Here is a 27,855-nt window from a genome sequence, read left to right as displayed (position 1 = left end):
ATTGTGAGTAGAAAAGTAATTAATCAGTACCAATTCTTAACATAATGATTAAAGATTATCTTCTGTATAAAAATGTTTGATAGTGAAAGAAAACTAACATGACTTGACTTTACCATAAGAATTGGAAAAATTTCTGCAAAATTTCTGCAAAATAAATGTACCGGTAGATGGTCAATTTGATCGTGTTCTCCTATTTTTCAGTATAGTGCAGCAGCCAGGCTGGTAAACCTCCGTAGCAAACTGAAATGGCCCACGACAGCAGCTGCCCCCATTGCCACCCAGACAGCAGACACATCGGTGCAGAGGGCGACTCCTCTCGGGGTCCCATCAGAGGAGGAGTTCCCGGAACGTTTCATCCCCATCACCCGGCGGTCGCTGGTTATGCGACTCATGCAACGTATGGAGGGAATCATCCACACAACGTACCTGGATCACTTCTCGGAGTTTTCCGATGCACTGGACACTGCGATCACTGATGAATATCACAAGATTCTAATTGATATGAAGGTACTGCCATCAGGAAATGAAGTGTATTTGTTCATATTTAACATTGTAAACTTAAGTGCATGACTTGAATGTTTTAAGAAGGATTGTCCATGTCCTTGAAGAAAATATTAAAGAATTGTTAAGTCTTTCAAGACTAAAAAGTAGAACCCAAACAATTCTTAGACTAGAAGAATGGCAAAAATTCTGCACAGTGTACATTTCAGGTGTACATTGCTAGTGAAGGTACCGTAGCAACCATGCTTTGGCAATCATGGAATTGTTTGTAGACTAGTTTGTTTTGATATCCCTTCATCCAACCATTTTCTTCTTTTTTTCTGTTTCCATAGCTTTTCATGAAAAGTAACAGTGTGCTGTGCATTGTTCCACTAATTTTCTTTTGTTTGTTATTGCTGCTTGCGATGTAGCATGTCTTCGATCCAATCAACCCGGACAAAGAGGTGCGTTTGCAACATCTTTAGGTCAGAACTTTAAGTCTAGATTGATGTGTAAGCATGTGATGCAAACCTCCAATGCTTGATGTTATCTATGAGGTAATGTCATGCTTAAAGGGGAACTCAACCCCAGAAACAGATGGTCTGTTCCTGCAGATTCTTTTTCTATGAATCAAAAAAATGAATTGTATTGACAACTTGACATTCAGTTTGCAAGGGAAGCAATATTCTGTTGTAGGACTGTATGTCATCCTGGGATCGCTATGGTCCATTTCTGTTTCTGTTACATTTGCAATGGAATTTTTCAAAATTGTATTTTCAAGAAGAAGAAAGTATCTTAAAGAATAACACTGTTCTGCTTCTGGAAATGAGTTTGCCTTAAAGAAAATATCCCAATCCATACTGCATTTATTGAAAGTGAAAAGGTATTTGTGAAATTGTTTATCAATTGTAATTCATCACATTTATAGACATATCATTGGATAACAAATTACAGGTAATTACTAGCAATTGGTGCCTTTTCAAGCTGAAAGTGTCTCAGCAAAATGTGTCAAAATTCATCAGCAAAATTTCTCTTGGAAAATGCTTCATTAGATGTACCCAATACATCCCCAAATTTGGTACATTTAATTTAAAGAAATGCAGCATTTGATAACTGAGCATTGTTATCTACAACAGAATCTTATTACTCTAATTTGTTTTGCCCTTTGTTTATTCTTATTTGCTTTGATGAAATGCAGACAATGTTTGACCCGGTGAACCCCGACAAGGAAACGGTCGCTACACGTCACATGACAGAACACGAACGGGTGGAAAACGAGTTCTTCTTGATACAGAAGCTGTCGTCACTCATCAAGAAAGCGAGCTACATTGAGCTGCCGCGTCACGTGGTGGTAGAGGCGTTGAAAGATCACGTGTCTGAAAATGGAGTCATGGTAAGAATCTACACAGTACAGCTAATACTTTCTGCTCTCTTGTCAATAAATACAATCGCGTGGTCATAAGATAAATAGAGTCCATTTTGCATGGTGGTGTCTTTGGAAGAGTCCATTATTGCATAGGGAAATTTGGGAGAGTCCATTCTAACAAATGTTGCCACAAGTTGTCAAAATTACAAGAATTGTAACATGAAAGAACTCTGATATATCTTTTCAACAAAGAGTTCAGAACTGCCTCTTTGGTCTTTGTTGTGTATACTGATTGCCTGTGATACATCTCTTGCCAGAAAGGTGAGGGTCAAAGCTTCTTGGAGGCATAATTTCATTACCCAACACCCATTGACAGCCAAACCAATTGCAATAGTACATGTACTATGAAGGTTCCATCCCAGAGGTGTTGCAAAAAAACTCGGGCAGCAGATGATACAAACTTCCAGTCACCTATGACCCACTATGCAAGTCATTGTGCCAGACGTGAACTAAGCTGTTAAGAATAATAAAGAGTGAGCTCAAACCCAATTATGTCACAGGAGAGCAGATCTCGGAATGGTCAGAAAATACAATGTATTCAGTATTTATATTTTTTTGGTAACAAGGGGACATCCCCTAGCTCTTTTAAACAAGCACAATTAACAGTGAAACATGGCTTAATATCCTGTCCTGATGACTGTGCCTTTTTTCCAGTAGCGTACATGTTGGGTGAGCAACAGCAGTCGGGATTCAAACTCCTGATCTCTTGATCCAAAGGCAGGGTCACCAACCACTGGACTCTTTACATTACATAGAAGACAAGAAACAGTTGAAAATTTGATAAGCATACTTTGACTGTGTTAAAAAGACAGAGCAAACTTCTATATCAAAGTATACTTGAAACACATAAGAGAGGCAAGTAGAAACAGTCTCCTGGCTCCTGAGATTTGAACCCTGGCCTGCCAGCTTGCTAACCCAACACCATAACTGTTAGGCCAAGCTTTCCAAACCAGTTGGACTGGTCAGTTGGTAGCACTTGAACCCCACTTTTACATGTTAACAGGAAGTTTTATGTATTGTTCTCAGGTTGATGTGAATCCAGATGCATATGCCATCCTGAAGTTCTGGGCCTTTGGAAAGGAAGAGATACATGATCAGTCACCAGCGTGGTATAGCCTGGTCTACAGAAAGCTGGCCAATCCTGTAGAGAAAGAGAAAAAGTTGGGATTACTTCATAAATCTTTGATTTTGATCTTTGTATTGCTTCTAGAAGTTTTATTACGTCTTTTGGGGTCCCCTGATTTGGGATGTATTCATGGTGGAGCAGCATTTAGACAACCTATACTCTCTGTAGCTATTTGTTGAATTGTTGCCATGCATAAATATTGCATAGCAACATTCACGAAATACCAATACTGGACCATAGTGATGTATGAAAGTATACATATTCAAAATTTGTGCAATTTTGGAGTAAAAATTCATATGTTGGTGCCTCTAATTTGTCTAAGATACTTTATTGGAGCATTTTGATAATCTGAGCGTAACGACCGGTATTTCACTGATTTGATAGATACTTCTACAAGAGAGTGGTAGTGGCAGCTCGTCTGAAGAAGGACCAGCAGTTGATCCTGAAAGGTTTTAAAGACATCCCCTGTAAGGCGCTAGAACACCTGTTACCTGATGCACGCATACGGATGACTCGTGCAGACAAGGGCATGGTGTACACAACCATCCTCATAGCATTGTTTGGTGTCATCATACAGGCAAGCTTAATAATTGTTTTTTGTTGTATTACAAAGGTTTTATTTTTACAGCTTTTTTTCTTTTGTTTTCTTTAGCCAGGGTAGCCCAACTCAGTGTAACCACACTGCTTTACAGTGGGGTCCTGGATAACACGTAGTACATGTCACATCAACACAATACATAAAATTATTTATACAGCTCATGTATGCTGTAAATATCCACAGAAAGTGGCATATTGTAACTTCAATGTTAAGGGGGCTTATATTCATGTGACTATGATGCAAATACTGTGGACAACATTGACAGGTAAATTGAATTTTATTATTGCAGTCACACAATGGGAGTGTCATTTATACAAATTGATACATTTAACTTTTCTAGTTTCAACCAACCAGACTAGCATCTGTGATGTAACATGCAAACTAGTTTTCTCATTGTGTTCTAAATTCTTCAATCTCTAAGCAGAATTTGTTGAGAGGTGAAACTGTTTTTCTAGCTCTCCAAATTCTGATACAATCTGCCTCCAATGTTTCCTCCTAGCATCTGCTTGGAGATTAACCATATATCATACTTCATCTTTGCAGCGTCTTGTGTTGGTGATGGCATCTCTAGAGATCCCCATCTTGTTGATGCTGGCGGCAACCATTGCCTTTGTGGTCCTTCGGTCGTGGACCGTGTACAAGAACAGACGCAACCTGTATCTCCTGGAGCTGTCCAGAACACTGTACTTCAAAAACGTATCAAGTAACAGGTACCCCTTTGTTTCGTTTGGTTGATTCATGGCTTTATGTGGTCTTTCCCAAAAAAATGCAAATACTTGTAAGGGATTAAATGCAGCAACAACGATAAAAGTCAAAGAGAGTAAAAAAGTGAAATCAAAGAATGAAAAATAAAATTCTTTTCGACATAAACTTCTGGTGACCATTTGGACTTTGCGAGATTTTTCCATAGAAGCTCATACTTGTCCACTATGATAATGTAGTACAATCATGAAGCTTTAGTGGTTGTAGCCCAACAGTTCCAGACATTTTGATATATTTTTTATGTTTATGGTACTGAAGTGCCATCCACCATTTTCAGTATTACATTTCACTTTAGAAAATACATGCAGTGCTTTAACTATTTTGTGTATTTACAATAGGGGGCTGCTTACTGCATTAGTGGATAGAGCTCAGGAGGAGTCAGTGAAACAGGCACTTCTTGTCTACACATTTCTGCTGGGGAGAACTTCACCTTTGGAACTGGAGGCTGAGGATGAAGGGGACATCATCAGAGGTTAGAATTATGAATCTTTGGGCTTGACCCTTTCTTTACCTGGTGTACCTGGTTTCCCATTTTAATTGTTCATCTAGTGCCAAGTGGGGTAAATCTCTAAATGAGCAGTCAAATTCGTTGTATGATTATTTTGTCATTGAAATTCCAACTAGGCTACGACAGTGATTGGTCATTTGACCCTGATGAAGTTGGCAGTTCAGACAACTAAAGATTCTCAGGCTTATACTTGTGTTGGAATGTACGAGCGATTGCTGTTGGTGTTGTTTATACCTGGGGGTATTTGACAGCCGGTGCCTACTAGGACGTCAGAAGATTGGATCAAAAATTGATATTTAAATTAGCACATCAAATTACTGCTTTTTGCCTACCACTGCGTCACCATGACATCCTCGTGATCGGTTGTATGATCATTGGCACTTAACACAACACAATTAAATCATAACATCTCGTTAACCCTACTACCAGTTCATACATCTTATTGGAAATCAAATATTTCTTGTACTTTCCAGGTGGCATCACCGTGTTTGAGCTGGAGGAGCTCATCAACCGCTGGATCCTGCTGGAATCTGGTTCCAAGATCACCTTCGACTCATCCGACGCAATCAAGATGCTGGAGACGTTCGGTATCCTCACGGGTGATGACGTTGATGATGACCGGCGGCGCCATCTTTACGTCCTTCCCATCGAAGCTGCCCTGCGACAACTCCCGCAGCAGTCCACCTCCCACAGGCATCACCAACCGCAATTTGATGTCCAGCAGCTAGATTCCATGGTGTCGAATATGCAAGGGCTGAACGAAACCATGAAAGACTTTGCCAAAAGTGTTAAAACAAGGCTACATATAATAGAAATGCGGTTGGACAATGCCAAAGGCGTTCCCGATGCTTTTCACGAAACTCCTACCATCAAAGATGTGAAAGCAGAAGATGTAGTAGAATCATTGACACATAAGAATAAAGATGTGGTTGAGGAGAATAACAGACTACAGAAAGACCAAACACAAGTAGAAAAGGAAGGTAAGGTGTAGTGGCCCATAGTTGAACTATCAGCATCTTCTTTGCAAGGGTAACAGTGTGCTGAGTACATCATTTAGAGCTTACTGATAGCTGCTCTTGGTGACTATGTTGAGTATAGTGCCACATATCAAAGCTGAAAGTTGCAGAGTGATAGGTTATATATCATAGCACTATAAAAGTTGCAGTCAAAATAAAAGAATAGAAAAAATATTATGTGCTAAGTTTTAAGCATTATGCTTACTGGAAATGACCTACAATGGATGATTTATTATAGATTTGTATCAACTTGGAAATGAATCAAATTCATGTGCTTTTAACACCCATTATGACCTCATGGTGCCATTGTTTCTTGCCAGAACTGTACTGTATGGTGTTTCATGCCAAGAAACAACACTGTTTCCTGCTGGTTAACTTATTGAATGTCAAAAGTTTGTAGACAATGTGTTGATGCTGCTTCAATTTAACATATCTGTATCCTAATATCAACTACTAGTATCACATATTAAGCCAAGTTTTGGCTCACAAGTTTGTTTACATGTACAAGCAGTGTAATAAAAAAAAAGGCTTGAAGAATTGAACAAAGCATCCTGTAACAACCCAGACATGTTTTATTCAGTCTGCATGATATATTATTTTCTTAAATGAAGCAAATGTACAGAGCAACAAGAACATAGTCTATGCAGCTTTATTGTTGCCAAAGAATGTTAGCTGTCCACCAATCATTTAAATCTCACACAGTTATGCAAACTACATTATACATCTGAACTTGAAAGTTCATCTGTGTCAACTTGGTAGAAGTCATTATTGAACTAGTTTACAAAAATGTAACTGTTCAAGGAATGACAAAGACTGGTGCTGTTCATTCGAAAATTTGGGTCCAAATTACAGTTAAGTAGTTCAATACATTATACATCAACATGGGATGAATTTGTTCCATCACAAGCGAGCTTTCTTGGTGAAGAAGCTCATGATAGCCCGCACGCATTCCTCTGACAGCCATCTCCCTTCCAGCACCTCGCACTCCTTTTCATTGGCCTTGTGCAGGTCCTCTCGTTCCTGGTCCCGTACTAGCTTCTTTCCCTCCCTGACAGACTGAGGAGGAAAGGAAAAGGTTGCATCTATTCCTACAATAGTACATTGAAAGTGTGTGTGTAGAGGGGGATACATATTAATCTCCAAGCAGATCTAGCTGTGGCAAATGGGAAGGAGTTTCGCTGGCAGAGGAGTGTTATTGGCCACAGCGAACACTCCTCTGCTGGCTAAACTCCTTCCCATTTGCCACAGCAAGATCTGCTTGGAGATTAGGGAATACAATCTTTTTACACATTACTGCATGGTAATTCTAAACGTAAAGCTGCATCCTTGCCTGTGCTGGACTGAGGTATCGAAAGACTTTCAAATACACAAATACACGACTTATGCATATTGCTTATATGGCTGTAAGAACAATGTTATTGTCCATTTACATCCTAGAAAATACAAGTCAATTGTATACCCTGTCACATGGAATTACCTGTACTAAAATGATTTTAGTCACTTTACAAACTAAACAGTTTGTAGCTGTCATAAGTGTTGTCTAACTTTCACAAGCTTGATGAGTTTGGGAAAAAAACAGTCTCACTGACAGAAACTTGACATACCAATTACCAATTTGTACACTCTGTATCAACGTCTTCCCATGTTTGGAAAGAGAATTACAGAAAATCACCTCCGGATAAAATAAATGCACTACGAACCTGTGGTGGAAGCTGGGCGACATACTCCACCCTAGTTTGCACCTCCTTCTGGAAGCTGTCATGAGGAAGGACCTCGGTCACCAGGCCTCTCTCACATGCCTCGTGTGCAGTCAGCTTCTTGTTGAAGAGCAGCATCTCATTAGCCTGAGGGAGGAAATGACACTGACTTTTAATTTTGAATTCGTCTTTGTAACTTTGTGCTACTACATTTGCAGATGGACAATAGGGGAAAACAGAAGGTTGACAAAATGTTACGGACAACTCTATCAAAATATGCTGCGTTTTCCATAAGATTGAGCAATTTTTTACAACAGCTCTATCAAAAATTATGATGTGGCTGGCTTTTGGAAAACATTGTTCAGTTTTCTCTGCAGTGTAGTTGTCTCTCATGAACACCTCAATAGGGAGTAACAATGCTGCAAATGATACCAATGGTTAAATCTTGGTGATAGGTGTTCAAGAATTTGCAAATGAAATGTCCTTGGCATAAGGCACAATGTATACTATACAATTAGTATGGATACATAAAACCATATAAAATTCAGTTTCATATCAAGCTGTCTTTGGAAGATGACATATAATACAAAATATGTCATGTAAAAACTTTACTAAAAACCCTGTCCGTGGGTAGTCAAATGCATCAAAGCACACTTGCTGCAACACAGCTTACAAGTGTTGTGTTGTAGCAAAATTATAAGCTTACAAAATATCCACAAAAGACATTAATCTGTACTGACCTTGGTATTACCCATGAGCTTGGGGAATACATATGAAGAGCAGCCCTCTGCACTCTGTCCGAGCTCGGTGAATGGGGTATGGAATGTAGCCTACAACACATTAAAACAAAAATCATTGTAATAATGATTTGGAAATATTGCTAAGTCATAATTTGCATTCTGTAACTTTGTGTTCATAATGAATATTCAGGTAGCAAACAGTCACAAATTCAAGAGGAATTATTGTGCTTATTATCATATATTTGCATCTTCAAAAATAAGAGACCAGTTTACTCAATGCAAACAAGATATTGTGTCATATGAACAGGATAGGATAACCAACAACTCTTAGGAACCACATTCTCACATGTTAGTTTTGTTACCTAGCCTCTACCAGGCTCCGTGGAGTGGTCTAATAGTAGAAATTGGACACATAGAGTCAATAGTCATTTGTGTCTCGGGCCTCTGTTTCATAACAGCCTACCTAGACAACTGACGGATTCAGGGGTATCGACCATGGACTGTTAATGGACTAACGAGTATTGGATTACGTCGACAAGTGCGAGCGTCACCACTCCCCAAACATGCCAGTATAATCTTCTTCAAGATTGTGGGCATCAACGGGAAGAAGAATAGTACGCTAGGGGAGTCAGCCAGCCAGAACAATCTATATATCTGTGAGGATACAGATTCTTCTGGCCGGCTGACTCCCCTAGCGTACTATTGATTCTATTTGTCCAATTCTACAATTAGACCACCAATCCACAGAGCCTGGTAGAGGCTATTGTTACCTGCAAGAAAGTGTTCTTACCTTGTCAGTAGCATACACGGCATCAAACAGACCCAAGACGGTGACCGACACGCCCACTGCAGGACCATTCACAGCACCAATCAGGGGCTTGGGGAAGTCGATAAAGGCAGTGACAAATCGCCTGGTGGACACAAAACACATTTCCTAAGTACCGGTACTCTTCAGGCTCCAAATATAATGTACATAAAACATGGCTTTTGACATTTTGAGCAAAATAAAGCGCCACAGTTAATACGCCTACTTAGGTGACTTGAAAGTTCATCTGTATTAGTAGAAGTCCTTCTGGATGAATTTAAACTTGAGGTTCCAACACTGAAATTTTCGACGTCACATAAGCAATGGATTGTCCATTCCTTGAAAAAGACTGGAGCTGATAAGTTGAAAATTGTAGTAAGTCAACTTTCTTGTGTTGCAAGTCACATAATTTGTAACTTTATTGAGAAGCACATTGTTTTGCTAAAACTAGACTGACCTGAGCAGTTCCTTGCCATCCCGAGCCATCTTAGGCATGTCCTTGGGATCGATGTTCATGAAGTTTCCGAGATCGTTCCCACTACAGTAGTAATCACCAGCACCTTCACAAAGATTTAAAAACAAGTTTAAAGCTGTTTTATGAAAATTTAATGCATGAGATGAAAGAAGCGCACTTTAGATTTTTAAAGAAAAGGCAGTTCTTGTAAGTTTTCTGACATTAAACAATTGATTGTTTTGGTGGATCTATTGCCTACTGCTACCCCTACTAGATTTTTCTGGAACAGACGTTTTTATTTTATCTTTACATATGTCAAAGCAACTTCTGTTGTTTCAAAAAGAGTTAGAATACAATAGTACATGTACTCTCAATAATATTGATTTTCTAATGGTAGTTCTGGACAATGTTGTGAGTACTACACATATCCAAGCAATCATAGATATACCTGTTATAACAGCAACAGTGACAGAGTCATCCTTGCTAGCATCGTCCAATGCCTGGACAATTTCATTGTACATCTGCAGGAAAACAACATAATCTACTTTTGATATGACAGTTTCAATGGTCATCGTTTGGAAGACAAAAATCAATCAGAACAAGACCATAGCATGCAAAGGGACGTGATACAAAAATTTCTGCTGCAGTAACAAGGATAACGACTAGAAGGCCCAAACCCACCTATCTAGTCCCTTGACTAGGTACTAAGGTAGGGGTCCTTGAGGGGACAAACACACATACTGACACACCAAAAATAATTTGGTGGTAAAAATGGAGGTAAAATCTTAGACTTGATGTGCCACATATATATTTCTCTTTTCAGCTACTGTATGTGTGTACATGTATTAGATAACCTTATAGTTATTAACTATGACTTCTTGGACAAATTCAAATACATTCTATAAGGTAATCTACCCACCAGCCAGGTAATAGCATTCTTCTTAGCAGGCCTGTTGAGTAAGATGGAGCAGACTTTGTTCTCCTTGGTTACTTTTATCTCTTTGTAGCTACTGGCTTCTTCACCTGCAAAAAGATAAGAAAAAATTGAACTGGTTATTGGACTGAGTCTGTCTTAAATGTGTTTAAATGATGTATCTATAATGTCTTTGACCTTCTATGACCTTCTTTGCTAATGGAGGTTGTTTGTAATGTTATATCTATACTAGCTGTACAAAAAATATCAAATGGAGAATTACAAATTTCCTCCAGACTATTTTCTCATACATGGACAGGAAAAGTCAAGAACAATTTTACTTATTTTGACAAAGGTAAGTATTCCTCAAAAAGATACTAGTACATGCTTTGCCAAAAACAGTGGTCTAGAGAAATGTTATGATTTTCCCTTTCAACATCTGTTTTGAGATTAAAAGACAATACTAGTAACTCTGTGTAACACACACTCTGCTGTCCAGGGCTGTAACTGGCCCCTCCCTGCAGAAGAGGCAAACCGGAAGTTGGGCAGGCTACTATAAGTGAGATTTAATCAGGCTAAAAAGACAACATGATGAATGATATTACCAGACAATCTATTTCAATGATGTCCATGGGTTGCAAAATAGGACTGATTTTTGTCTGAAGTGTGCAAACTCACCTGCTTGTTCTGTCTCTGCAGGTGATTCTTCTCCTGCAAGACCATTGATAATGTCTATATACTGCTTCTGTGCTTCATCCTTGGAGGATTTTTAAAAAAGGTACAGTGAAAAGTTGATTTCGCTCCATCATAAGAATAGAAAATGGTGCAGTAAACAATATAATTATTGATAGAATATACACTGTATCAAGCTGACATTCCTAAATGCTTGACATCTGCTCTTTTCTCCTACATCTTTATTCAAATAAATAACTGCTAGGCTGCAAAGACCAGCAAAAAATGAACAATAAAAACTAACGATGAATAGAAACTTCTCTATTGTTCCTATATATATTCTGGGTCCACACGTCCTGTTAAATCAACAGTACTACTGTCACTTTTTTTTTTAAAATTCTTTGGATGTTTGGCTTCCACAAGTAGGATATGATGTTCCTTGAATGACCTTGTCCAATACAATGTAGATCCTAGACAGCCACGGATAAATTTTGGTCATATCCATGTAATTTCATCACTTAGAGGCTTTTCATCTTCTCTACCTGACTAATGTCTCCCAGGCCGCTCCACGCCTGCCACTTGGCACGTCCCACAAAGTCAAAAGCTCCAGGTTTGGGGGTGTTACACGGTCCTTTGGTAGCCTGGAGGGGAGAAAAACATGCTCAACATGATATTACGCTATAGCCTAGGTTATAACACTGCTATTTACTGCCATGTAAGGCAGCCAGGCATTCATAAAAACTATCTTAACAGTACATTGACATCAACAAACTTTAAAAGGATATACTGGTAACTGGTATGTCAAGCCCTGAAACATCTTTGTTTCACATTTGAGTGTGAGAGATTCCAAGACTTATTTCTTATGTCATAATACATGTAATATCCTACAGTTGCAGATACTCTGCTTCATCATCATCATCATCATCATCATCGGTCAACGTGCTAACACACGACGGGATTATACCGTCCCTTACGGGGTGACATACCCTTTCGCTGGCTAATTACAAGACAGGGATGCTGTGAATGATGTTAATCACCGTATGGCTGATACCAGACAGAGGTCTGCCAGGCCTCCATCCAAGTAATACTCTGCTTAACCTATTCATTAGTAATCATTTAATACCTGTTTGAACAGAGCATAGATCTGCAGCTTGACATTATTGTCTGGTTCTTCCTTGAGTGTGTTTAGCCTCTCCTTGGCTGCCTCAAACGCAGCATCGTGAGCTCCAAAGGCTGTCCGCCCCATGTGTAAGAACTGTGTCCTTTGGACTCTCGAATTCAGCAAGCACCTACAGAGCATGGTTAGATTACACACCCATTTTCATCTAGGTCAAATCATTGAAGAGATTATCAAAAACAACTACTTAATCATACGTTTGGGACCACATAAAGCATCGAAACACTGTAGCAATAACACCTAGCTGCAGTGAAGTATGGTCACCGTTGACCCAATGAAGGTGACAGATGGTTACAGAAATTTTTGATCATAAATGTGGTTGAGAATAAAGAAACTTTCAATGGATAACTACAAGTATGCGGTCTCCCTCAGCTACTGTCTCACGTGAGTGCTGTAGGGACGTGATTTTTTCCCATGTGTGATGTAACACTGGGTCAAAGTTCGTTATAAAAAGTTCACCTGGCCTGGGTTGTTGGTAAATTATTTACCAACTCATGTGAAATTTCATGCTAGGAATGGTAGGAGAACTATACTGTATATGTTGTTCACACTTCTGCCAACACTCTGTCATCGATGATTATCAAATATCAAAGGGGCTAAATCTTTACTTAATAATGACACCTTCATTAACCTACCTATTGAATAAATCAACGATGAGATATATAGATATTTGATATCGGTACAATAACTTGTTTGTATTACGTGTAACGTTACTAGTGTATAGGTGTGCCCACTTCAAATTCAATCCAGAAATAAAGTGTGTTACCAGTGGTTTGAGAAGCTGAACAAGTACTTTTTGAAAAGCCTGAAGACTCCTCTACTTCACCACATTACAAAACTGTACAAAGGTTACTCACCTGGCCGATAAACCACCTGCAAACGTAGATGACAACCGTAAACACAGAGCAGACGCCATAACTTCTGATCTCTTGGAAGGTCACTTGTTGATGATACCACATTATCGTAGGGATGAAACTTTGATAGGTGGCTTTTCGAAAAAAAATATTATCACGATTTGTGTACAAATGGTAAACTATTTAAGCTAATAGTTTAAAATTACTTTGTTTGCTACCAATTATTTAAATAATATGGCATGTATCTGTTCAATAACCTTTTCTATTGCCAATAAACATATTCATATACCCTCATCACGATTGGTAGTGGACTATTCCATAAATCTAACCTTTGACCGGAAAACCCGCTGGTGTCGTATTTCTGCCGTCGTTCAGTTCTGTACATGCGCAGTAGAGTTGTGGCGCTGTTCGATATTCAAATTCTCGTTACGTCACCATTCCTTCGCCCAACTAAGCCAGCGAAAATGGCTCCTCCGGAAGAGTTCGAGGTAAGCCCGATCCCAAATTTTCCCACCGCTAAACGTCGTCCTATTCTCTCGGATTCGGTACAGTAGGTTGATAACTTGGTCACAATTGATGTAGAGTTGTGAAATTTGGTTGATTTAGGCGATGGTTGTGCGTAAAAAGTAGGGTTTTGCTCGTCGTTTGTGGTTTGGCGCTCGCCGTCGCGATCTGCTAGCCCGCCCGGTCTGCCCGACAGCCAGACGACAGATCGTGCGCAGCAACAACAAAGAATGTTCTCAAGTGCTCCCGATTTCTCTCGAGGTTGAATCACTTAAAGTGCACGCAGCTTCCCAAGCGAGGAGGATAAGCGTTTCCCAGAACAACCTCTGTCCTCCGTTAGCAAAAAGTTGTGCCTGGGTACCTAAGAATTTTAGAGATTGCGGAAAAAAGCTGTCAAACAAAAGTAGAAAAGTTTGAAATGTGGATTATCGCGCGATAAAACAGGAACGGCATGTTGGGGCGCCCTTAGATGTGGCTGCCAACAGCTAAACTTAAAGATAACTATGCTCAGAAGTGGCGAATTTAATATTTGACATGTATGTCGGTCAGTTTACTAATTTGGGCGCCAGGGTTTTTGTTTTCACGTGCATTGTCCGGCAACGGCCGGCGCTGTCCGAGGTGGACAAAAGCCATTCACAACTTGTCATTCCGATATCACCACTTCCAGCTGGGCCGCGGGACACCGGAAGCAGCGCTCTACCAACTTCTGGAGTGATTCACAGCCTTACACGTTCCTGCTTACAATCTTGTAGAGTACCAGTATCTGACTGATGTAGGGGTCGCTTTCTTGTCGAGACCTTTTACTAGAAAAACTGGAGTTTGAACACAAAGGTGTGAAATGTAAACCCAGACTGCAGTAACGTGAGAAATCCTTCGGGTCAGCCATGCATGGGTATGCATGACACACCAAAGTGCAAACATTGGGTTTCCTCCCTGGTCGGTGATGTCACTTCCTGTGAAGGGATTTACTTCTACCTTTCTAAGTTTCTTACAGATAAGATCATAATTGAAATGCAGGCTACTTTCTTTGCAGCAAAAGCAAGAAGCAGTTGGGTTTTGTAGATTTGGTTGGTTGGTCGATGAGTGTTGCTTTCTGACATCCTCAATGATATCCATGATGTTGCTTACACAATATGCCCGGGTCACTTTTCCAAACCGGTGCCTGGCTGGGTAGGTTGCAAAAAAGATTAGGTATGATATTAAAGACAAGACAACACGCAAAGCATAAAAAAGATATAATTTTTGTCATAATTGTTAGACTTTCCAAACCGGTGCCCGACTGGGTAGTTTGCAAAAAAGATTAGGTATGATATTAAAGACAAGACAACACGCAAAGCGTTAAAAAGATATAATTTTTGCAATTTTTGTCATAATTGTTAGACTTTATTCTTACTTCAGGAAAACAGCCGGACTAGGCCCCGGTTTGGATAGGTAACCCTAGCAGTACGTTTTATTTGGGTTGGGTTGACTGGTACTTCCAAGCTGGTGCTTATTTGATTCAAGGCCGGACCTTAAATCTTTAGACAATACACACAGAAAGCCATTGATTTGAACAACACTTGGCTGAAGCAGTTTGATTTGTAGATTTTGGTTGGTTGGTTAATGAGTGTTGCCATCTTATATCTTCAACAACCTCCACACATCCATGTAGCATTAGGTTTTAGTTGACTAATATTTTCAAGCTGGTGCTTACTTGATTTAAAGCTGGATCTTCAGGCAATATTCCATGAAGGCCAACTAAGTTTCACCAGTAAAAATTATTTACCAGTTAAAATGCAACTTACTTTTTTGCAGCATTAGCCAGAGGTAGTTGGATTTTGATTTTGAGTCAGTTTGCTGACGAGAGTTGCTTTCTGAAATCTTCAATGACTAACATGAAGCTGTTAATACAGTGTAGTATTTGGTTTTGGTTGAAGTTTCATGTGTAGTTAACTGGTTTTGGTTAACTGCAGTCAGACTGGTGCTCATTTGATTCAAGCCCGGAGATAAGATCTACACAAAAAGATTACCAGTAAAAATTATTTACCAGTAAGATTATTTACAAGCAAAGGTACAAGCTACGTTTTTGCAGTTGGAGTTTGATGGTTTGTTTGATGATTCATAGACTACGATTTTGGCTGGTTAATTGATGAGTATAGCCTTCTGACCAGACATCTTCAGCGACTTCCATGATGTTGCTTTAATGTGTTGTTTGGTTTTGGTTGTCAGGTATCAGCATATGCAAATGTAAAGGACTAGTATACTGGCGGTGCATTCAAGCTGGTGATCATTATGAGTCAAGGCCACAACTAAAATCTTCAGGCATTACTGCCAGAAGGCTACATGTGGTAATTGATCTCAACTGTGCCGCACCATGGCTGATGATTGGGTCCCTGAAAGCTTTGCAAGGACAATCAATTGACTATGGTGCTCTTAGATCTAAAAGACTTGGATGTTGATGTATTTTCCCTATCCCTCCTGTGGTATCACTAAGCATTCTGTGTTAGTTTTAGCTAGCCATCATAGGTTATGGGCTTACCATCAAGTTTTGAAAGAGTATCGTAGACACTATCAACGCTTCTGCAAAGCAACTAGCTTAAAAATTGGTATAATATGATGTAAAAGGTTAAGTTGTAGTTTATAGCAAAATATGCCATCAGAAAACTGTCACTAGTGGGATATCTCTTGAGATAATATTATTTACATTTAATGGTTGATTCTGTATTGTTCAGACAAAGACCATTTGTTAGTGAAATTCAAGTCTTCATGGGAAAACTCCCCATGGTATTGGATTTCTAGACAGCCCACATATCTCATACTGGTTACCAGGTACATATTACTAGTTGGAAATACAGTTTGTTGAGCTATTCCTGATGTTTTTCATCTGTTTTCACCCAGAAACAGACACCAGTCATTTGCATTTGACCCTCATGAGTATGACCATTGATGGCATCAGGTTCATGCAGCTGCCAATTGTTATATGCAAGCCTTCATCCAAATGCATCAGCCTGCCTGTAGTTTTGTGTTGCAACAAGAGAGAGATTTTTTTTTTTGCCAATGCTGTATTAAAATTTGTCTCCAGTTTACAAAGGTTGCAAATGTTGGTCAGAGATAAGCAGGGGTAGCTTTCGCACGAGAAGCTCCTCTGTGTGCCCAAAGAAACAGCAAGCTTAAAAGACAACTCCCATTGTGTATAGTCTAGATCTGTGTGTTCCCACGAGGCATGACAGGCACGACCTTGCTTGTTTACCATAAGTCTGGCTTCTACAGTGCCTCAATGTCCATGGACATTGGGGGTCATGGGACAAATAACAGAAGTGGCAAGGTTTAGGAACCTGTTTATCATCAAACATCTTCAAAGTATTTCATGTAACATATGTTATATATCTGTCAATATCATATGAAAGATTGTTTAACTTCACCAAACTCTTTTGTTGGCTGAAAAAAAGGAACTTTGGCATGCTGGGACAGTTTATTCGTTTATTCAACGGATCTCCATTAGTGATTACAATTGAAATTGCATCTCTAATCTTCCTGGAGTCGTTACAAAAACACATTACAAGATACAACATTAACACATTACTTATTTACACCTAACAACGCTTAAATCTAATCTAAATAAGTCTCAAGTAGCTGAGAGGTCAGAGGTCAGTGTCAAAATTCTATACATAATTTATATACATAGATGTCAATGAATGTCTTTACAGTACTTTGAGGAATTACATTGCCATGGCTAGAGAAGATCAACCAATTATTCATCGACCATTGGATATCCACTCTGTTGCTGTGAGCCACCAAGATGTCTGTTTTGACTTTGTCTTCCCTTCTACTTTGTTCTAGCTGTTGGCCAAGACTTAATTTTTGGACTTTTATTTGCAGTTGCCTTTCAGTAAACGTCTAATTTCTAAGACTTGGTTCTACAGCTGTTGACCATGAGCAGCATCAACTGTCTTAGATTTTATTGCAGCCAACCTTAAAGCAGCACAAACATATATATATTTCGATGTTCTAGCTGTTGGCCAAGACTTAATTTTTGGACTTTTATTTGCAGTTGCCTTTCAGTAAACGTCTAATTTCTAAGACTTGGTTCTACAGCTGTTGACCATGAGCAGCATCAACTGTCATAGATTTTATTGCAGCCAACCTTAAAGCAGCACAAACATATATATATTTCGATGTTCCAGAATTCAGATACTTTGTTTCATACACAGAAATATGTCTTGGGTAATCCATGTTGCCAAGATTTACCAGAAGCAATGTTTAAAAATCAACAGCAGTCTTTGCCTTTATGTAACATTATTTTAGTCATTATTTCTACTATTGATATATTATTGTTACGTACCCCTGTGCATATTTATGCAAGATTTGGCTTCTGAAGAAAGTCCTGACATTGAACTGGGCATGAATTGAAGATTAGATTACTAGTAGTCTCAACTTATAAGAAATGTCAAAGATGACTGTAAAATTGCCTGATGTATGATTAGAATATCATTGGTTTTGCCTCTAAAATGCAATGATATGTAGAACAACCCAATCTTGTTTTTCACACACTGATGCAATCAGTCATCAAACAAGTCTAAAAACAGGAACACAGGCTGTCTTTCATCCTTTTTGTACCTAATGAGATCAGCAACCATGACAGCACAATGGAATTAACCCAGAACAGGCAGGTCCTGTCTCATGCACCTTAGCTGCATGAAGCATACAGTCAATGCTCGAAATTCACTTTGGGGAATGCATGGTACACTGGTGCTTGTAACAATTTTAGGTGCACAAAGGATATTTTGGGTGTCATGTCAAAATATAGTCATGACCATGCTATAAGCTAGTGCACAATACTGTCAGTAGTACTTTGTAACCTTGAGCATTTTAAAAAATGGTGTGCAGCAAAATCAATGATAGGGTGCACAATTTTGGACGCAGAAATCTGCATATGCACCCAGGAATTTTTAGACCTGGCAATGCTTGTGAAATGAGATCAGATCTGAGGCTAAGTGGCCTTTAGGCTTTGGGCATCTCTGTCCAATTATGCTGAAGTTAAAATAAACTACACATGGTAGCAACTGCTGATTAGGATTCTGAATGGGAATGGTTTAAAGTGGGAACACATATGTACAGCTAAAGGTTTATTTGCCACAGTATGGTTGTAAATTTCATGCTACATTATATATGTTTTAGCTGTCTTTGGAATGTAATTCCTGATGTATCAGTCATCACCAATGCAAGGCTGTTTCAACCAGATTCTGTTCATCGTTCATACTGTCATTTAGTCATGATGATTATGCCCCGGTATTTTACAGAATTCCAATTAGTCTGCTTTGAATTAAAGCAGTGGGAACCTCCAGTTTTAATAGGCACCACTGGGTTTGTGAATGTAACTAAAGGTTTGTTCAACGTGCCTATAATCAAAGGTCAATGTATCTGCCAGTCCAAAGTCTCACTGCGAGTCCTGAATTCAGATGGTTGAGCATACATCTAGGGCTTTACCATTAGATGTATGCCAGCCTGCTTATAGTTATGTGTAATGTAGCTAAGTCAGTTTTGAGAGACCACAACTTGCATGTATATTTTGAGAAGAAAGTATTTGTATTGCCATAGCTCATTGCTGCTGCACTGCTGCAGCTGAACATATTGATATTTAATTGTGGACAAAACATTATTGAACAGGATTTAACTGAAGGCAAGGATAGGCCACACATGATTGTAAAATATGGCCCCAAGGCCAGTTGGATCTCAGCTTACTTGGCCCATGTGTAGCTGAATACCTGCTTCCATGTCAATGTTGAACAGGCTCTCAGGCTTTTTGCTTACACTCACCAGATGATGTCCAACAGTTTATCTTGTTGAGGTCAAAAATGTTTATGTTGGTCCATTTTTTTTCTTAATGTGCCTTTTTTTATTCTCACAGTTACAAATGTGTATTTTGATTTATTCTTAAGTTTGTTTATTCTATGAATCATTTGTACTTTGAATCATTTGCACTTTGTTATCTGCAAAATTTTATCTGCTTATGCAGTAGAATCTGGAATGCTGAGTGATGAATGGATTTTTATCAAGAGACTCAATCCAGAAAAATCATGCAAGGCAGTAGCAACTAACATTTGATGTCTAGACCAATAAACAGCGTTCTCATATCACATTGCAAAGGTGTTAAACTTCATGGTCCTCTGTGGCTGTCTGTGCTTCTAAGTTTTGTCTAGATCTGTTTCTGAGAAATTCCATCTGCTGTTGCCTTGTACATGTCATTGACATTGCTGTACATTGGAAACAACTGAAGTTGAAGGTTGTGATGTTACAACTTCATATGTGTATTAGCCAATAAAGAAGAGTGGCTTTCAAACTGATATCCATATTCGTGTTTTAAGATTTCTTTTGATGGGCCATATATAAGAAACATAAAATGATAAAAGTTCAGTACGTAAAATTAGAGGCATGCAAGTACGGTTTTCTTTATTTTCAGACACATACATATTAGAATCAGATCACAGAATTTTCCGTTTTGTTTTTGTATCAAAGTACAGCTTTGTGTATTTGAATTGTAGATTAAAAACTATGTAGCACCTAACGATTCTACCACTGTCAATACTCATCTGCATGATTTCTCCCACACTGGCACCCCTTAATTTATTGAACAAAAGAAACACTGTTGGAAGAAAACAGCACAGCATGCATTTGGCAGCCACTTTGGGACAGTCTGTAGACAGTTTGTACTCAGCTGCAAAGCTAGTATTGTCCATCTCTTGTATCCTTTCCTTTGTCTGGAGCAGTTACCACTGGAGTAGACAATGGGGATATAGAGCGCCCCAGCGGCCGCTTGATCTGTATTGCAGGCAAAAATGGCTGTAATAACCTTCATCCTCCTGCCTGACTACAAAACTGATCTGGCACCAAAAGGTTGTAGGTAACTTATTAGGGATAAGTCAAGAATGTTTTTGTACGGATAATCCTTTTTTACGTAATCATTACTGCTCTTAAAACGTAATTTTCCATGTGGAATTGGAATATTCTCTCGTTTTCTTTGTGAACCAGAGGACAATGGAAACCATTGTTGTAAGAAATACTTCAAACACGTTTTCGGTTTTGGTCCAGCTGTCCCCTGTATAAAAGGGTTTTAAAGATTTTGCTCCCACGTTTCCCTTTGGAAGAATGATGATATTATTGTTCAGGACAGAAAGGTATTATCCAACTGCTTATTTCAAAGTCTGATCATGATCTGGTAGCAGATGGTGATGCTGGTGCATTGCCATTTGGAATCTATCACATAGTATCAGGGACAAAGCAGCAGCAGCAAAGAACGCTTTCATTTCAGGAAGATAAAGTATTAAGGTTTGATAATCTGTTCAAGTTTCTTTTTCCAATTTTCACTGTAGGATATCATAAGGATCTTGTTCTGAAATTAATGATATCATTGTATTCCAAGTGATAAAAAAGAAATAGCATCAACATTAAGAGCATTATCAATGACATAGAGATAAGGTTCAGACATCAGATATGTCAGGTTGGACTCAATTATGCATGGATACTGATGGAGTTATCGTAATTTCCATGACTCCAGTTGTATCAATCAAAGAAATTTCATGAGGTCATATAGGCTTTCATTGTCGTAATGTAGCTGAGAAAAATTTACTAGATTTAGGTTGAAAGTCTTACAATAAATTGTAGTTGAGTTCTTGGAAGCTTAGAAGGTGAAATAAAAAGAGTGTAAAATGAGTAATCTAAGTACTAAGATTTGGTCATATATGCAGATATGAAACCTTTCAACAGCATCAACAACTACGGTGTTTGCTGCAAAAATAGGCTATAAATATATCACAATGTTGTGATGTTTTTGCATACAAAGACTAAATATAATCTCTTAGACTAAGACTCCCTTATGTGAAATGTGCTATGCACCACTTCAGGACATTATATACTAAGAGAGCTGGTAATCTTATCAATCTGTTTAATATGTCTGAATATGTCATTCTGTACATAGTCATTCTTTATTTATTTATCTATTCATAAGGCCATACCAATTTGATTTCTTGGTTCACGGATTTTTTCATAAAAAATACGGAGCGAGAGGGCGAAATAAAAATAAAAATAAAAATTGTAAAATGGTTGGGGTAAAGGAAAGGGCTTATCCAAAACATAAAGAATTAAAAGTTTTCAGCTTGAAAAAGGTACAAAAACACTATTACTGTACAGTAATAGCACCTGTTCATTGAAAATTACAAAAGTAGTGTCAGTTTTTATGTTAGTCCCATTCTTCATGAATGAAAAATATAACTGCAATAATAATACCCACATTTTAAGGAGCTTAAAATATAAAGGGCAATTTGCTACACCAGAAAGTTGGTGAATGGTTTCATCAATGGTGAAAATTTGCTGAGTGGTAATTTTTATTTTTATTTTTTTTCCCACAAAATTGGAGCGAGCGAATCCGTGAACCAAGAAATTAAATTGGTGTGGCCTAAGATTTATCACATGTTTCTGGAAGAATTGAGACAACAGATGACAGTCATCTTTTCAAGATGTCAACTCAGAGACCAGACTAAGGTTTCATTTACTTACACTTTATCTCTTCAAGTTCCTGTATAAAAAGATTTCCCAGATAAAGTTGAGTGATGTTTTTGTCTCATTTTATTTCAGGTTGAGAAACTGCAGGCTCGCAGGGAGATGAAGGGTCGAGTGGAGTTCCTGGTGAGATGGAAGGGTTACGGCAGCGAGGAGGACTCCTGGGAGCCCATATCAAACCTGGAGGGGTGTGTCGACATGATACACGCCTTCTACGAGAACAGACGGAGATTCCTGCTGAAGAAGCAGCAGCAGATCGAGAACAAGATCATTGAACGCGTCACCTCCTCCAACCCCAATCAGCCGTCCCGATCCAGGAGTAGAATTCTTAGTGAGATGCTGCCAGGCAATGCAGTTCCCAACGGTTCCGGCCCCAACGGGCCCACTACCACACGGTCGCTGGAGCGTGGTGCGTCCCCTCCGAGGATCACTGAGATCAAGCAGGAGCCAGGCAGTCAACCCGTCTCACCTAGAAGGTCTCCTGCCGCAAGGCAACAAAAGTCGCAGTCTCCCCGTCGGTCTGTGTCGCCCAAACGGCAGAGGTCAACGTCCATGAGCAAAGAGGAAACACACGCACAGGAAGCCCACATACCTTCGGCCAGAACTGCATCACCTAAGAGAAAGCGCAAGTCACCTTCTCCAGCAAGAAGAGCCAAAAGGAGACACAGGGAAGCACCTTCTGGCCAGGAGAAGGATATTGAGGTCTCCAGCACAACCACTTCTATCAGCGATGCCAGTGAAGGCAGCAGCTCTTTCTCTGTTGGAGCTGAAAATGAACACGTCGTCCCCAAAGTACTTCCAACCCCCCCTAGTAGGAGACCAAGCTTGCTGATGGGTCCAACCTCTCCACATCGACAGAGAAGTCTCTCGTTCTCAGCGCAGAAATCTCCAAGTGATCCTACCAGCCCGACCAGAAGAATGCCATACCAACCAGGAAGCCCACTGAGGATGCTGCCTGCTGACAATTTCCCCTTATCCCACAGCAAGCTGTCAGAGCTCCCCATGTCTGAGAGTTTATCTGTGACGTGCCCTGATAGTGTCAAACAAATGACAACCCAGCAGCTGTCGCCAGTCGTCACGATAAACCCTTTGTCGGCAGAAGAGATTTCTCAGAAAAGCGAGGCACCGATCTCCAGACGGACGAGAAGTCGGGCGTCAGAGTCTGTTGAGGTCAATGTCAATGGAGACACAGGTACTGGAATCAATATCTTCATCATGAACTGTTTGTGTTATGATGCTAAATTTGGTGTCAATTGTCAAGTTTGTTAATACAGGCAAACTGCCCAAGAATACCACTTTGGTCTTTGTGGACAGGTGGTTACTTTTGACACGATTCTCCATGTTTGTGTCATTGGGACCCAACAAAAAGTGGTCTGTGACCCAACAAAAACTGTTTAGCTGGTCTGTTGTATATATGTTTTACTCTATTTGATAATGTTAGTCTTGAAATTGATTTCAACACTGCAGTATGGCTGTCATTTTTTGGACAACTCAGTTGACTTAGAATATTGTTATTGCTTATTATCAGATCCATGTCAAATTCTATCTGTATTGTCTTTGTCTCTGCCAGCAGGGCTAGCCCTTTGTAATAGCCACAGGCTAGTTGGGCAGCCCTGGCTGTGCGTGCTGAAAAGCCAAACCAATAAAGGAATAAATAAACTCAGTAATTCATTTTGGAATTCAGTCAAACATCTGTGTCCTGATATTTCTTCCAGAATCTGATGACACAGAGAGCCACTCATCGGCCAGTGTTGTCGAAGTCGGTAGAGTTGTAAAGAGGAGATCTCCCAGGAAATCTGGCCCCAAAACCCTTGAGGAGGACCGGACGAAAGCAAGTGAAAGCGACAGCGATGACAGTGAGGTCTCGACGAGACGGCCCCTGCCTAGGAAAGTCAAGAGACCGGGGTCCAAGTACAAACACATTGCCTTGAGGAGTGAAGAGGGATACACTCACATAAAGCTCCTACCCAGCTGCAGAGGCAAGCCAATGTTTAGACCACAGGTAACAATTACTCCTTTTTTTAATGTACAGTATTCCTTACCTCAGTTCCTGGAGTGTGAAAACATAAGATTACAAACAATTGAAACAGATTGATATTACATCTGCCAATACATGTACATTATCATCAAATTGCTGTGTTTATTGATGAAGATTGTTATGAGCTGCAAGCTACTGGTGATAAAAAACAAACCAGGATATTGTTGTCTTGTCATCAACGACCAGGGGGTTTTCTAGAAAAAAATTGCAAGGGGGAGCATTGGGATGGTGTGGAAGGGAAGTTTGAGAGAATGTTAAGTTATAATGTGGTATTCCAAGACTGTCCAAAGGGAAAAATCCCTGTCAAAGAGGTGGCCATGTACGATGATGTAGTATCCCTTGTCAATCAGAATGAAATTGTATGCTCATTAGAAGATCCATTCCCCAGAGAAAGGCACTTGGCCAGGGCATGGGGGTACTTTAGAAAAAGCCCTGAACAACTCATGATCACCCCCCACATGATTTGCCATAATCATTCTTTATATTTAACAGTTGATTTGCCAATTTTGCCTGTCAGTATGGCAAAGTGGCCTTAATTTTTTTGTCATTAGCCTCCGGAAATTCCATCAAATGATAAAGATTGATGGACTCCGAAGAGTCTCTTGGGAAAACATTAGACATAAAATGAAAGCATAAGTGTACTAGCCAGAAACATTATGATATGTAACTTTTATAAATATAAGGCACATAACACAGTTTCAGTTAAAGTGGTAACAGTTCTGAGTGGGTGTCCACGATTGTCCTTTGATAGCTAGCATAGAGTTATTGTTTTTTTAGAGTCAGTCGATTTGTAGTAGTATCAAAACCATATGGTCTGCTGCAGTACCAAAGACAAAGCAGATAAGAAAACCATTCTTGAGTTATCTTGTTGATTGACACACAGACAAATGTCTAAAACGCAACCTCCATTTTTCACAGACGTTGAGATAGGCATAATTGTATGTGCCACACTGATAAAAATAGATGGTAATTAGGCCCCTCCAATAGCTAGAAGGATTGTCTCTTTTCTTCTTGAGCACAAAATCGTGTTGACAATGGGCAGCAAATCTGATTGTAGGACTTTCCCATCTGCTCTCCAGGGTATGAAAGAATTGACCAATGCCTTAAACGAGATAGAAGATGACGACGACAGTAAGCTGCTGCTTCTGAGCGGATCGGGAAGCATCTTCTGTGCGGGGATAGACATCACCTACCTGGCAACCCAGGGCTTCCAGAGGAGGAGAAGAGCTGCAGCTGAGCTGGCTGAACCTTTGAGGTAACAAATAGCTCATTTTCGTTGTTTTAGGCTTTGCCTTCCCCTTATAGCCTGTGTATGGAGTCTGTTTTTTTTTTTTTTTTGGTGTTTGTAATTAGTTGAATCCGCTGTCAATAGATTGGCATGAAGTGAGTAGGAAGATAACTGCAAGGGTCAGACATGCTGAGAGACAGGAAGAACAGTTCAGAGTTGGTAAAATTTGTTGAGGTAGAACTATGAACTACAGTCAAACAAGGCACAGGATAAAATTTCACCAAGTCATAAGATATTTGAGCTCTTAAAAGTGGTGAGATATTTGTGCAAGGAAGGCCAAGATGCACCATTGAGCCACAAAGCATATTACTGTATTTTGTATTCTGTTCGTGGATTGACAAAGTACCATAGAACTAGAGAATAGTGCATTTCAACTATACCTAGTTACATAATGCATGGGTGTCATATTTCTGTCTGATCTGACAGCTTAAAAGCCATGGTGAATTTGTATGTTTGCCTGAAATGGTAGTCGAAATTGCCTGCACTGTGACTGAACAAAAACAGAGAAGTCTTGATTACATGAGCGTTTGTGTACTGGTATAGTGTGTCCATTACCAGCTAATGGCTCCTGCACATTGCCAGTCCAGGCTCACATATCCTCCTAACTGCAGGGTTGTTGACTGTCTCTTGCAGGGAGCTGGTGGAGGCGCTGATTGAATTCTCCAAGCCGATTGTGGCAGCCGTCAACGGTTTTGCATTTGGCTTCGGGGCGGCGCTTCTCGGCCTGTGTGACATTGTGTATGCCAGCGACAAGGCTGTGTTCCAGATGCCATACATGCAGATTGGACAGACGCCAGAAGGGTGCTCCTCCTACACCTTCCCGCTGGTGCTGGGCACAGCACTGGTGAGCAGTTCATTGACATTCCTGTAACTTATTACTAAGGCCATGATGATTGTATGGATGACAATCTCTGGGAACTCCAAAATTGTTGCAAGCTGGAATAAAAAAAGTTTGGTGTGAAAAAAGGTTGCCTTCAGTATGAAATCTTTGGAAGCAGATAGAAATTGATGCGAGTGTGGACGTTATCGATATAATCAAATCAACTTGGCCTGATGTATAGTTCAAATCTATGTCTTGTAAATTCAGAGGCAAATTAGTATTTTCAACATTGCTGCAGATACAACGTCTTTTATGAGTAGCCCTATCCTATGCTATAGGATTTCGACTGTTAGATTGTGTGAAGATTTAAGCACTGTTGCAAGTTGTTTTTGTATATCTACAACTGATCTTCCAAAGAGTGCACTTTCAATGGCAATTTTGTATGAAAGTGTACTCAGTGAAACTGTAAGTCTGTTGAAGCCACTAGAGCGGGGCGAAACTCTTTTCCACGGCAGACTTTTTCCCTAGCATTTAAGAACCTTAGTCAAAGTTGAACCACTCCCCCACCCCATAAAATAAAAGCCAGCCTCGCCAGAAGTTTGCAAAGGAGGCTATATGTGACGGTTGATGTCATGTTTCAGTCCAGTGATGTCTTGCTGGCTGGCCGAAGACTAACAGCATCAGAGGCTTACAGCAAAGGACTGGTCTCACAAGTCTTCTGGCCGACCAGCCTTATGGGGGAGGTCATCCCAAGAGTGCTCAAAATGACAACCTGTTCTGCTAAGGTATTTACATCTAAGTGTTCAATCTTACAGCTGCTTCATCAAGTAGCTACTGTGGATAGTCCCAGTAGAAAAATTGTACTATAGTTTAGCATTTGAAAAGTATACAAGTATAAGTTGTATAAGATGTAAACTACATCCTCTGAAGAAACAAATGACTTACAGGTTCATGACTTACCACTTGCCACTACAGCAGCTTGTCAACAGTTCCCCAGAGTGTCACTGACAAAAGGTATTGGATGCTACCTGAAACGTCTGACCATTTCCAAAATCAAATCCATTTGCTTGAGTAAAGGCTATTTGGCGTATCTTTTTACCTTGATGTCTGACATTCATCAACGTTAAAACCACTTGGTTGTGAACAAAGGATACATTATCCTGTGACTCATCAACTTGATGAACCTATTCACTGATGTTTGATTTTTTTTCCCAGGCACTTGCCATGTCCAAGGCCTTGCTAAGGCAGCAACACAAAGCCAAGCTTCTGGCAACCAATGAGGCCGAGTGTGACATGCTCAGAGAACGTTGGGAGGACAAGGAATGTTTCCGAAAGATCAAGTCTTACGTGGACAGGGAAGGACTATCCAGCTAAGCCGACTTTCTGTGAGAGGCTACGGCTGGTTTGTACAGACTAATTAATGCTTATGTATGACGTAAAAA

At 39.7% G+C, this 27,855-nt stretch overlaps 3 protein-coding genes across 8 annotated transcripts in view; 2 read left to right on the top strand and 1 right to left on the bottom strand.

The window, feature by feature from the left end:
* The window catches only part of LOC118417197 (transmembrane protein 143-like), a 7,433-nt gene extending 784 nt beyond the window's left edge, over window positions 1-6,649 (top strand). For 2 of the 3 annotated variants that reach the window (XM_035822653.1, XM_035822652.1), the window contains exons 2-9: window positions 202-507; window positions 912-944; window positions 1,679-1,873; window positions 2,933-3,066; window positions 3,417-3,609; window positions 4,174-4,340; window positions 4,731-4,864; window positions 5,374-6,649. In XM_035822653.1, the coding sequence (XP_035678546.1) occupies window positions 202-507; window positions 912-944; window positions 1,679-1,873; window positions 2,933-3,066; window positions 3,417-3,609; window positions 4,174-4,340; window positions 4,731-4,864; window positions 5,374-5,891 (1,680 nt within the window). In that variant the 3' untranslated portion in view covers window positions 5,892-6,649. The remainder of the gene's footprint in view (window positions 1-201; window positions 508-911; window positions 945-1,678; window positions 1,874-2,932; window positions 3,067-3,416; window positions 3,610-4,173; window positions 4,341-4,730; window positions 4,865-5,373) is intronic. The other variant, XM_035822654.1, reaches the window with a different exon arrangement.
* Window positions 6,471-13,708, bottom strand: LOC118417198 (enoyl-CoA delta isomerase 2-like). 4 transcript variants are annotated; one of them, XM_035822655.1, is made up of 11 exons: window positions 13,232-13,477; window positions 12,321-12,486; window positions 11,740-11,838; window positions 11,204-11,282; window positions 10,532-10,635; window positions 10,061-10,133; window positions 9,616-9,718; window positions 9,144-9,264; window positions 8,354-8,443; window positions 7,617-7,760; window positions 6,471-6,972 (listed from the first exon to the last, which is right to left on the bottom strand). In XM_035822655.1, exons 1-11 carry the CDS (start codon window positions 13,288-13,290, stop codon window positions 6,817-6,819), a joined length of 1,194 nt encoding a protein of 397 aa, XP_035678548.1. In that variant the 5' UTR covers window positions 13,291-13,477; the 3' UTR covers window positions 6,471-6,816. The 4 variants fall into 4 exon arrangements, with proteins under 4 accessions (XP_035678548.1, XP_035678549.1, XP_035678550.1 ...); XM_035822656.1 differs by lacking the exon at window positions 13,232-13,477 and adding an exon at window positions 13,558-13,708 and having other exon boundaries at window positions 6,817-6,972; XM_035822657.1 differs by lacking the exon at window positions 13,232-13,477 and adding an exon at window positions 12,727-12,750 and having other exon boundaries at window positions 6,817-6,972.
* Window positions 13,586-27,855, top strand: LOC118417196 (chromodomain Y-like protein 2). Its single transcript, XM_035822650.1, has 7 exons — window positions 13,586-13,716; window positions 22,343-23,459; window positions 23,983-24,269; window positions 25,385-25,560; window positions 26,227-26,437; window positions 27,055-27,198; window positions 27,629-27,855. The coding sequence occupies exons 1-7, from the start codon at window positions 13,612-13,614 to the stop codon at window positions 27,785-27,787; spliced, it is 2,199 nt and encodes a 732-aa protein (XP_035678543.1). The 5' UTR covers window positions 13,586-13,611; the 3' UTR covers window positions 27,788-27,855.

This window comes from Branchiostoma floridae, chromosome 6 (genome assembly GCF_000003815.2).
Source record: "Branchiostoma floridae strain S238N-H82 chromosome 6, Bfl_VNyyK, whole genome shotgun sequence".
In the NCBI taxonomy this organism is placed as follows: domain Eukaryota; kingdom Metazoa; phylum Chordata; class Leptocardii; order Amphioxiformes; family Branchiostomatidae; genus Branchiostoma; species Branchiostoma floridae.
Note: the sequence above shows the minus strand (reverse complement) of the source record. Positions and strands in the feature narration are given on the sequence as shown.